The sequence below is a fragment of the Ahaetulla prasina genome, chromosome 1, assembly GCF_028640845.1.
Source record: "Ahaetulla prasina isolate Xishuangbanna chromosome 1, ASM2864084v1, whole genome shotgun sequence".
Classification (NCBI taxonomy): domain Eukaryota; kingdom Metazoa; phylum Chordata; class Lepidosauria; order Squamata; family Colubridae; genus Ahaetulla; species Ahaetulla prasina.
The window spans coordinates 3,577,118-3,589,258 of record NC_080539.1 but is presented as its reverse complement, the minus strand read 5'-3'; the positions used below and the strand labels follow the sequence as shown (position 1 = coordinate 3,589,258).

Sequence of the window (12,141 nt, the reverse complement as noted above, 5' to 3'; positions counted from 1 at the left end):
CAGGCCGGATCCGGTCAGCCCACGGGATGGTTTGATCTGGCCTGGAAATATCCAAGGATCACCTGCAGTGCCTCTGCTGGCCAAAATGGGCCGTTTTTGGCCAGCAGAGTTCTGCAGGATGACGTGGAGGCCGAAAATGGGCCACGGGGAGCTCCCGGGGCCTCCACGCAGCCCGTTTTCAGCTGGCAGGGTGCTTGCAAGAGGATTGGATTGTGGCCTCAAATAAGTGCCTGATCTGGATAGAAAGCAAGCAACATCCTATGTTAATACTACAGTTCAATGCCATTTTTTTTTAAAATTTGAATTTATATCCCGCCCTTCTCCGAAGACTCAGGGCGGCTTACACTATGTCAAGCAACAGTCTTCATCCATTTGTATATTATACAAAGTCAACTTATTGTCCCCCAACAATCTGGGTCCTCATTGTACCTACCTTATAAAGGATGGAAGGCTGAGTCAACCTTGGGCCTGGTGGGACTAGAACTTGCAGTAATTGCAAGCAGCTGTGTTAATAACAGACCTAGTCTGCTGAGCCACCAGAGGCTCAGTATATTTTACATACTGTAGATCCGTTTAACCTACAATCTACCATCTCTAATTGACAGCCATTTCTATTTTGCTATCCTGGAAATTTACCTCTGCCGTTAGATCTTGTATTATCACGTTATTTATGCCACTGTATTTTTATTATTAGTTGAATAATACAAACACAAGAATATAAATAGCTTTTCTTGCCCGGAAAAGCAATTTTACTATTAAACAACAGGGTATAAATTTAGAAATTAAAAGTTTAGTGGAGTATGGAGAATAAATAATACATGTTTGCCCATAATATCTGGTAGAAGAGATAGGAAAATGGTTATAGTAAAGAACCGTGGAAGGAAAGAAGGGGGAGAATGCATCTTGAGCCCGTGTCAAATGCCCAACATGGCCACGCCTACTCCGGCCGTGTCCACCACGGCCACGCCCAACTCCGTCCGCGGTCAAACAAAGCCCTGATGCGGCCCTCAATTAAATTGACGCTCCTGGTTGAACAAATCTCTCTCCACAGGAGACTGCGGCCGCCAGTACGAGGGGTCCAGCCATCCTTACAGACCCGCGCAGGATTCGCCCTCGCCACAGCAACCGCCGTCCCAGCAGCCACCGGCACCCCCAGCACCACAGACGGCCCCTCCGCCCGTCCAGACTCACCGGGTGATCACCTTGGCCGACCACATCTGTGTAAGTTTGCACTTTGGAGGGTCCATGAAGAGAAGAACGCCCCATTTTTTTGGGGGGGGGGGACGGGGCTCTCTGAGCCTGGCGGTTTTCTTGCAGGACGTTTCATGACCCAAACTAGGTAATGTCAACAGCGTTAGAAGTGGGGGGATTGCTGAGGGGGAGAGGAAGGAGGAGGAGGTAGAAGAGGAAGATGAGGAGAAGGACTGTGGAATCCAATCCATGGTGCTATCTGAGCACGGTGTTTTTCTTGCAGACCTTTCATTACCCAGCTAGGTAACATCGTCAGTGCTAGGAGGGTGTGGAGTTTGCTCTCTGTTTATACCGTATGCAACTGGCTTGCCCTGTCAGTGATGGATGTTAGTGTTCTTGGTGGTTCTTCAATTAGACTGTTTTAGCTAAATAGATGATAGAGATGGATGGATGGATGGATGGATGGATGGATGGATGGATGGATGGATGGATGGATGGATGGATGGATAGATGGATAGATAGATAGATAGATAGATAGATAGATAGATAGATAGATAGATAGATAGATAGATAGATAGATAGATAGTAGATGATTGATTGATAGATACATAGGTAGGTAGGAAGGTAGGTAGGTAGGTAGGTAGATAGAAAGATAGATAGATAGATAGATAGATAGATAGATAGATAGATAGATAGATAGATAGATAGATAGACAATGATGAGAGAGAGAGAGAGAGAGAGAGATGATAGAAAGACAGAGAAACAGACAGACAGATAGACAATGGATGGAAGGACGGATGGACGGACAGATGTTAGAATAGATAGGTAGGTAGACACAGAGACAGACTGAGATGATAAGAGACATATAGACAGATGATAGATAAGGTAGGTAGGTAGATAGCGAGATAGGTAGATAGATAGATAGATAGATAGATAGATAGATAGATAGATAGATAGATAGATAGATAGATAGATAGATAGATAGATGATTGATAGATACGTAGGTAGGTAGGTAGGTAGGTAGGTAGATAGATAGATAGATAGATAGATAGATATGGGCCGGATAGCTCAGCCTGGTAAGGCCTGTTATTAAGAACACAGAAGCCTGCAATTACTGCAGGTTCAAGCCCGGCCCAAGGTTGACTCAGCCTTCCATCCTTTATAAGGTAGGTAAAATGAGGACCCAGATTGTTGGGGGGGCAATAAGTTGACTTTGTAAAAATATATATATATATATATATACAAATAGAATGAGACTATTGCCTTATACACTGTAAGCCGCCCTGAGTCTTCGGAGAAGGGCGGGGTATAAATGTAAACAAAAAAAAAATTAAAAAAAAATAGATAAATAGATAGATGATAGATAGGTAGGTAGATAGATAGATAGATGATAGATGATTGATAAATATGTAGGTAGGTAGGTAGGTAGGTAGGTAGGTAGGTAGGTAGGTAGGTAGGTAGATAGATAGATAGATAGATAGATAGATAGATAGATAGATAGATAGATAGATAGATAGATAGATGATTGATAGATACGTAGGTAGGTAGGTAGGTAGGTAGGTAGGTAGATAGATAGATAAATAGATAGATAGATGATAGATAGATGATAGATAGGTAGGTAGATAGATAGATAAATAGATAGATAGATAGATAGATAGATAGATAGATAGATAGATAGATAGATGATAGATGATTGATAAATACGTAGGTAGGTAGGTAGGTAGGTAGGTAGGTAGATAGATAGATAGATAGATAGATAGATAGATAGATAGATGATAGATGATTGATGATTGATAGATACATAGGTAGGTAGGTAGGTAGGTAGGTAGATAGATAGATAGATAGATAGATAGATAGATAGATAGATAGATAGATAGATAGATAGATAGATAGATAGATGATTAATAGATAGATGATAGATAGGTAGATAGATAGATAGATAGACGATGATGAGAGAGAGAGATAGAGAGAGAGAGAGATGATAGAAAGACAGAGAAACAGACAGACAGATAGACAATGGATGGAAGGACGGATGGACGGACAGATGTTAGAATAGATAGGTAGGTAGACACAGAGACAGACTGAGATGATAAGAGACATATAGACAGATGATAGATAAGGTAGGTAGGTAGATAGCGAGATAGGTAGATAGATAGAGATAAGATGATAGACGATAGATAGATAGATAGATAGATAGATAGATAGATAGATAGATAGATAGATAGATAGATAGATAGATAGATAGATAGATAGATAGATATTGTTTTTCCCCAAAAATAAGACCCTGTCTTATATTTTTTGAACCCCAAAATAAGCCCTTGGTCTTATTTTTGGGGAGGTCTTATTATTTTGATGCACGTGGAGCAAGACGGGGCTCCTCTTGCCGTCTTACCTGATTTCCAGCTCTGTCTCCCTAACCTTAACGAGGGGAAATGGTGGGGATCAACTGCGCAGGCATTTAAATATTTTCGGGGGGGGCTTATTTTCGGGGGGGGAATTTTAGCACCTGCGCTCAAAAGCCCGATTGGGCTTATTCTCCAGGGAGGTCTTATTTTCGGGGAAACACAGTAGATAGATGATAGGTAAATAGCAGTCGAAGGGAATATTTGCTGCTCAGGGTTGAACCGTGCAGATGTTTCAGGACCCAACTAGGTAACACCATCAGTGCTAGAAGGGAGGTGGCACTGCTCTCCACTTCTAAACAAGTGGCTTGCCCTGCCAGTGTTGTCGGGGGTGTGGTTTTCTCCTTGTGTCGTGTCCCACTCCTCCGACGACGACCGGGTCTGGGAAGTCTGTATCAAGTGTGGCCACGAAGCCTCTGCAGCTTTGCCAAATTCCTTTCAGATTTCTCAGGCAGGCAGGAATCCAAGGTGTGACTTCAGCAAACCAGATGAGACTTTGCTTGACTCAAGGAATGCCAAAAAGCAGATCCTTTATATAGGCCATGCGGTGTGGCTCCATGACTCAGGACTTATCCAGGCCTGCCCCTCCCTTCCTTTTGCTGACATCGCCTCTCCATTCTCCGGAAGCGGTGATCCATCTACTGTGAACTCCCTTCCTCCTGATCTGCTGCCGGCAATTCTAGCACGTGGCTGGCCTCATGCTCACACGCTGTAGGAGTGAGGTTTGTTTGTTCATTCCTGACATTCTGTCCGGGCATGGTGCCAGGGCTGGGGGCTGGAGGCCTGCCAGGCCGTTCCTCTTCATTATCAGACTCTGAATCAGATAGCAGGAGATGGGAGGGGCCCGGCTGAGGAGAGGAGGGAGGACAAGGCACAACACCTTGGTGGTTCCTTAGTTAGGATTACTGTTCGTGTCCCAGGTTGAGCAGTAAACAGAGACCAAATCCCACCTCCCCCTTCCAGCACTGATGATGTTCCCTAGTCCGGTCATGAAACGTCTGCAAGGAAAGCCGCCAAGCTCAGAGAGCAGCCAGGCCTCCCCACCGTTTGACCTTGAGCTACGAATATTCCCTCTTGTGGAGAGCTAAAATAAAAGAATTCGTCTTGTGCGTTTTCGGCTTTGCCTCTCGATTCTTCCTGGAGTTTTGAAAAGGAAAGTAGGCTAACAGGTGATTATTTTTTCTCTCCTTTCCTCTTTTTATTGGGATCTGCTCTTTCCTGGCCCAGCAAATCATCACGCAGGATTTTGCCCGGAGCCAGGCTTCCAGCCAGCCTTCCCTTCCGACTCCCACCAGCACATTCCAGACCTCGGCTCTCACCTCCGTCGCCTCGACAAACCGGGCCAAGGCTTCGAACCGCTACAGCCCTGACATCCAGGTGCAAGCCGCCCCCCACCAGCGCCCGGGGTCCCGGATGTCCCCCGAAAACATCTCTGAGAAAAACAGGGGCAGGTAATCTCTCCCCTTCCCTTCCCTTCCCTTCCCTTCTCTCGTCTTTCGGTTCCCGGTTCTCTTCTTCTGCTCCTTTCCTCCTTTATCGCCTTCTTTCGTTCTTTCTCTCAACGTTGGGTTTTCTATTCTCTTCTTTCTTTTTTTCCTTCCTTCCTTCCTTCTTTTCACCCACTGACATCTCTCACTTTCCTCTCTCCTTCCCTCGTGTCTCTTTTTTTTAATGTCCTGTCATCTTTCTGGTTGTGATTCCTCCCTCCCTTTCTTTCTTTCTTTCTTTCTTTCTTTCTTTCTTTCTTTCTTTCTTTCTTTCTTTCTTTCTTTCTTTCTTTCCTGCCTTCCTGCCTTCCTTCCTTTCTCCCTCCCTACTTTTCTCCCTTCCTCCTTATTTTCATTCTTCCCCCTTTCCTCCCTCTATTCCTCCCTTCTTTCCTATTTTCCTTCCTATCTTATTTTCCTTCCTTCTTTCTTATTTCCTTACCCTCTCCTTCCTTCTTTTTCTCCTTTCCTCTTTTATTGGGATCTGCTCTTTCCTGGCCCAGCAAATCATCACGCAGGATTTTGCCCGGAGCCAGGCTTCCAGCCAGCCTTCCCTTCCGACTCCCACCAGCACATTCCAGACCTCGGCTCTCACCTCCGTCGCCTCGACAAACCGGGCCAAGGCTTCGAACCGCTACAGCCCTGACATCCAGGTGCAAGCCGCCCCCCACCAGCGCCCGGGGTCCCGGATGTCCCCCCGAAACATCTCTGAGAAAACAGGGCAGGTAATCTCTCCTTCCTTCCCTTCCTTCCTTCTCTCGTCTTTCGGTTCCCGGTTCTCTTCTTCTGCTCCTTTCCTCCTTTATCGCCTTCTTTCGTTCTTTCTCTCAACGTTGGGTTTTCTATTCTCTTCTTTCTTTTTTTCCTTCCTTCCTTCCTTCCTTTCACCCACTGACATCTCTCACTTTCCTCTCTCCTTCCCTCGTGTCTCTTTTTTTTATTGTCCTGTCATCTTTCTGGTTGTGATTCCTTCTTTCCTTCCTCCCTTCCTCCTCTTTCTTTCTTTCTTTCTTTCTTTCTTTCTTTCTTTCTTTCTTTCTTTCTTTCTTTCTTTCTTTCTTTCTTTCTTTCTTTCTTGCCTTCCTGCCTTTCTCCCTCCCTCCCTACTTTTCTCCCTTCCTCCTTATTTTCATTCTTCCCCCTTTCCTCCCTCTATTCCTCCCTTCTTTCCTATTTTCCTTCCTATCTTATTTTCCTTCCTTCTTTCTTATTTCCTTACCCTCTCTCCCTTCCTTCTTTTTTCTCCTTCCTTCCTTCCTTCCTCCCTCTAGCACTCTTTTTCTCCTCCCCCCTTCCTTCCTTCTTTCCTCCCTCCCTCCCTCTTTTTTCTTTCCTTCCTTCCTATTTTCCTTTCTACTTTTTTATTTCCCTCCCTCCCCACTTCCTATTTCCTTCCCTTCCTCCCTCCTTCCTCTTTAGAATTTATGGCAGGGGTGCCAAACACAAGGCCCGCGGGTGATATGGGTCAGACCATCCAGCCCGTGATGTGGTCGGATCCAACCTGCGGAGCCATCACGAAAAATGTAATGGGGCCAGGCCGCTGGGCTTCCGCCCGATCTACCCATTGGGGAGGGGAAACATGGCGGGAGGTTGGGGAGTGGCATCAAGCTGGCTACGCCCACCCAGTTGGCCACACACATCCAGTCTCTCCTCCGCCAGCACCCCGCCAAGATCAACCATAGCCCTGATGCGGCCCTCAATGAAATTGAGTTTGATGCTCTTGATTTGGGGCCACACCTTCCTACTGGCCCTCTGCCTGCCCACCTTCTCGTGGCCTTCTCCCCCTCAAAGCCGCCCTTTCACTTCTCCTCCCTCCCTACTTTTCTCCTTCCTCCTTATTTTCATTCTTCCCCTTTCCTCCTCTATTCCTCCCTTCTTTCCTATTTTCCTTCCTATCTTATTTTCCTTCCTTCTTTCTTATTTCCTTACCCTCTCTCCCTTCCTTCTTTTTTCTCCTTCCTCCCTCTAGCACTCTTTTTCTCCTCCCCTCTTCCTTCCTTCTTTCCTCCCTCCCTCCCTCTTTTTTCTTTCCTTCCTTCCTATTTTCCTTTCTACTTTTTTATTTCCCTCCGTCCCCACTTCCTATTTCCTTCCCTTCCTCCCTCCTTCCTCTTTAGAATTTATGGCAGGGGTGCCAAACACAAGGCCCGCGGGTGATATGGGTCAGACCATCCAGCCCGTGATGTGGTCGGATCCAACCTGCGGAGCCATCACGAAAAATGTAATGGGGCCAGGCCGCTGGGCTTCAGCCCGATCTACCCATTGGGAAGAGGAAACATGGCGGCAGTTTGGGGAGTGGCATCAAGCTGGCCACGCCCACCCAGTTGGCCACACACATCCAGTCTCTCCTCCGCCAGCACCCCGCCAAGATCAACCATAGCCCTGATGCGGCCCTCAATGAAATTGAGTTTGATGCTCTTGATTTGGGGCCACACCTTCCTACTGGCCCTCTGCCTGCCCACCTTCTCGTGGCCTTCTCCCCCTCAAAGCCGCCCTTTCACTTCTCCTCCCAGCCATTTAAAGACCCTTTTAGAGTCGGATTAGAGTCCACCTACCTTACCATTGAAAGGGACGTGGTGGCTCAGTGGCTAAGACGCCGAGCTCGTCGATCAAAAGGTCGGCAGTTCAGCAGTTCGAATCCCTAGCGCTGCCATGTAACGGGGTGAGCTCCCGTGACCTGTCCCAGCTTCTGCCAACCTAGCAGTTCGAAAGCACATAAAAAATGCAAGTAGCGAAATAGGGACCACCTTTGGTGGGAAGGGAAGAGCGTTCCGTGCGCCTTTGGCGTTGAGTCACGCCGGCCACATGACCACAGAGACGTCTTCAGACAGCGCTGGCTCTTCGGCTTTGAAAGGGAGATGAACACCGCCCCCTAGAGTCAGGAACGACTAGCACAGATGTGCGAGGGGAACCTTTCCCTTCACCTTACCTTACCATTTCCTGTTTCTGTTTCAATTCGGGGGGGCAGGGTCTCTCTCTCTCTGGTCCTATACATTTTAAGAGAGATTATTATATATTTATAAAATATTATAATTTTATTATAAGATTATTATAAAATTATTATAATTCTGGCTAGTAAAATCAGGTGCCAGAATGCCAGCGGTAGGATCTTCCTCCCTCCCTCCCTCTTTTTTCTTTCCTTCCTTCCTATTTTCCTTTCTACTTTTTTATTTCCCTCCCTCCCCACTTCCTATTTCCTTCCCTTCCTCCCTCCTTCCTCTTTAGAATTTATGGCAGGGGTGCCCAAACACAAGGCCTGCAGGTGATATGGGTCAGACCATCCAGCCCGTGATGTGGTCGGATCCAACCTGCGGAGCCATCACGAAAAATGTAATGGGGCCAGGCCGCGGGGCTTCAGCTCAATCTACCCAGTGGGAAGAGGAAACATGGCGGCAGTTTGGGGAGTGGCATCAAGCTGGCCACGCCTACCCAGTTGGCCACACACATCCAGTCTCTCCTCTGCCAGCACCCCACTAAGATCAACCATAGCCCTGATGCGGCCTTCAAAGAAATTGAGTTTGATGCCCTTGATTTAGGGCCACACCTTCCTACTGGCCCTCTGCCTGCCCACCTTCTCGTGGCCTTCTCCCCCTCAAAGCCGCCCTTTCACTTCTCCTCCCAGCCATTTAAAGACCCTTTTAGAGTCGGATTAGAGTCCACCTACCTTACCATCGAAAGGGACGCGGTGGCTCAGGGGCTAAGACGCCGAGCTCGTTGATCGAAAGGTCGGCAGTTCAGCTGTTCGAATCCCTAGTGCCGCAGAACGGGGTGAGCTCCCGTTTCTTGTCCCAGCTTCTGCCAACCTAGCAGTTCGAAAGCACATAAAAAATGCAAGTAAAAAAATAGGGACCACCTTTGGCGGGAAGGGAACAGCGTTCCGTGCGCCTTTGGCATTGAGTCCTGCCGGCCACATGACCACGGAGACATCTTCGGACAGCGCTGGCTCTTCGGCTTTGAAAGGGAGATGAACACCGCCCCCTAGAGTCAGGAACGACTAGCACAGATGTGCGAGGGGAACCTTTCCCTTCACCTTACCATTTCCTGTTTCTGTTTCTGTTTCAATTCGGGGGGGCAGGGTCTCTCTCTCTGGTCCTATACATTTTAAGAGAGATTATTATATATTTATAAAATATTATAATTTTATTATAAGATTATTATAAAATTATTATAATTCTGGCTAGTAAAATCAGGTGCCAGAATGCCAGCGGTAGGATCTTCCTCCCTCCCTCAGTTTTACTTCTGTAGTTCTGTTTGCTGATGAACAATGTACTGTATTTTTCAGACTGTAAGACACACCTAAATTTAAAAGAGGAAAACAACAAGAAGTTTTTGGCCTCCATGCACCCCATTTTCGGGCCTTTTTTTGGCTCTTTTCCAGCCTTTATTCAGCCCGTTTTAGGGGCTTTTTTCGGCCCATTTTCGAGGCTTTTTCAGCCCGTTTCAAGGCTTTTTTCGGCTCGTTTTTGAGACTTTTTTGTCAGCTTGGTTTTTTTAGAAAAAATGGGCTGAAAAAAGCCTCAGAAATGGGCCAAAAAAAAAAAAAAGGCTTGAAAAAGGCCCAAAAATGGGGCATGCAGAGGCCAAAAAAATGGCCGACGGGTGGGTGGGCCTTTGGCAATATTCGGTCCATAAGACACACAGACATTTTCACCCCTTTTTTGGAGACAAAAAAAAAGTGAGCCTTTGTCCGAAAAACACAGTATTTCATTAACCTTTACTTTTGGTTTAACTGATTGCTTTCATTTTGGTGGGACCAGGGAGCTCCGTGTTCTAAATAAAATGTGGGGTTTTTTTGTTGCTTGGTGACCCCAAGGCTTGGGAAATCCCCCGAGAGGAGCCACCTTTCCTCGGAGTCGTACGAGCCGATCTCTCCGCCGCAGGCGCCAGCGGCCCACGAGAAACAAGACAACTTCCTCCTTCTCTCGCAAAGACCGGAGCCTTTGGAACAGAGGTAACTATGGGTTTGTGGGTCAATTAACCAGTGGAACTACTTGCCTCCAGAAATTGTGGGTGCTTCAACCCTGGAAGCTTTTTAACAAGAGCCTGGACAGCCACTTGTCTCAAATGGTATGGGGGCGTGATGGCGAACCTATGGCATGTGTACCACAGGTGGCACGTGTAGTCATATCATTGGGCATACAACCTCAGCTCCAGCTGATTTTTGGGCCTTCTGGGCCCACCAGAAGTAGGGAAACAGGCTGTTTCCTGCCTCCGGAGGGCCTGGCGGGAGGGAGAGCCCGTTTTTCTCTCTCCCCAGGCTCCAGAGCCTCTCTATGAGTCTGGGGAGGGCAAAAACGGCCTTCCCCACCCCCCCCAGGCCCTCCGGAGGCCAGAAACGGCCTGTCGGACAGGAAATGACTTTTTTGCTGTCCCCTGCCTTCAGAGCCTCTCCAGGAGACTCTGGAGGATGGGGGCATCAAAAAACGTCACTTCCTGTCCAACCGGAAGTTGGTAAACGGGCCATTTCTGGCCTCCGCGGTGGGTTTTTGCCCTCCCCAGACTCATAGAGAGGCTCTGGAGCCAGGTGTGAGAGACAAACGGGCCTATCAGGCCATCGCATGCCAGGACCGGGGCGGTGGGTGTGGGGTATAGTGCATGCGCGCATGTGTAACATAGGGCACATAGGATTATGGGCGTGGGCACATGCGCATGCCTTACCCCCACCTCCTGGCACGCAATGGCAAAAAGGTTAGCCATCATACAGGTAGTCCTCCATTTAGAGCAGTTCATTTAGTGACTTTTCAAAGTGACAACACCACTGAAAACCGCCATTTCAGTGAAAACTGGTTCATATTTATGACGGTCGCAGCGTCCCGTGTGTGTGTGTGTGTGTTTGTCACGTGATCCCCTCTTGCGACCTCCCGACACGCAAAGTCAACAGGGAAGCCAGCTTCCGCTTCACGACCATGCGGCTCCCTTAACAACTGTGGTGATTCACTTAAAAGGCTGTGGCGAAAAGGTCGTAAAATGGGGTGAAACTCATGAAGCGACTGTCACGCTTAGTGGTGGAAATTTGGGGCTCAATTGGGGTCCTAAGTCGAGGACTACCTGCCTATCTGACCAAGGAGACTTTTATCTCCTTGGAAAGAAAGAAATAAAAAAATAAAAAAATGAAAGGTTAAAAAAGTGGAAAGACTGCACTGAATATTTTTCTTCTTTTTTTTTTGTTGCCAATGTAGCTTCTTTTTGTGTTTTTCGGGAAGGGAGGATTTTGAACGCTTGCAAGGCCGAATGTGGTCGTGGGAAATGGGCTTTTTGTCATCTAATCCAGTGATGGGATTCAAGTAATTTAATAACTGGTTCTCTGCCCTAATGATTTCTTCCAACAACTACTTCGCCAAACTGCTCAGAAAGTTAACAACCGGTTTTTTAACACACACACACAAACATACAATACATTTTTTCTGAACAGAAGATTGGGCAGGTTTCATGTTTATACATGATAATAAAGCCCCCCTGATTTGCGATCTTATTCAGGGGGAGTCCGTGGACCTTATGGGCATTACGGAGACCTGGTTGGGTCCGGAGGGGGGGGTTCCCCTCGTTGAGCTGTGCCCTCCAGGTTTCCGAGCATTTCATCAGCCGAGGGCCCAAGGTAGGGGTGGGGGGGGTGGCGGTTGTCATTAAGGAAGATCTAGAACCGAGGGAGGCCACTGTTCCTCAGATTGCCGGTTGTGAATCCCTCTATGTGAGGTGGGGCCATAGGAATCAGTTGGGCTTGTTGATCGCGTACCTGGCTCCTTGCTGTGTGACCACAGCCCTGCCTGAGCTGTTGGAGGTACTTGCCTCTGTGGCGGTTGAGACCCCCAGACTCATAGTCATGGCGGATTTCAACTTGCCATCGGCTGGCTTGCTATCGACTGCAGCTCGGGAGTTCCAGGCTTCCATGACGGCCTTGGACCTGATTCGGGTAAATGATGGCCCCACACACATGGGGGGAGGCACACTGGACCTGATTTATATCTCTGGTCAGTGGTTAAATGATCTGGAACTAGATGATTTAGTAACAGAACCGATGTCATGGTCCGATCATTTTCTCCTTCGACTAGACTTCCGAACCG

At 47.6% G+C, this 12,141-nt stretch overlaps 1 protein-coding gene across 1 annotated transcript in view; it reads left to right on the top strand.

The window, feature by feature from the left end:
- NCOR1 (nuclear receptor corepressor 1) overlaps window positions 1-12,141 on the top strand; it is a 195,279-nt gene that overhangs the window by 166,504 nt on the left and 16,634 nt on the right. The window contains exons 40-42 of the mRNA XM_058163993.1: window positions 1,052-1,221; window positions 4,821-5,044; window positions 9,894-10,031. Of these exons, the coding sequence (XP_058019976.1) occupies window positions 1,052-1,221; window positions 4,821-5,044; window positions 9,894-10,031 (532 nt within the window). The remainder of the gene's footprint in view (window positions 1-1,051; window positions 1,222-4,820; window positions 5,045-9,893; window positions 10,032-12,141) is intronic.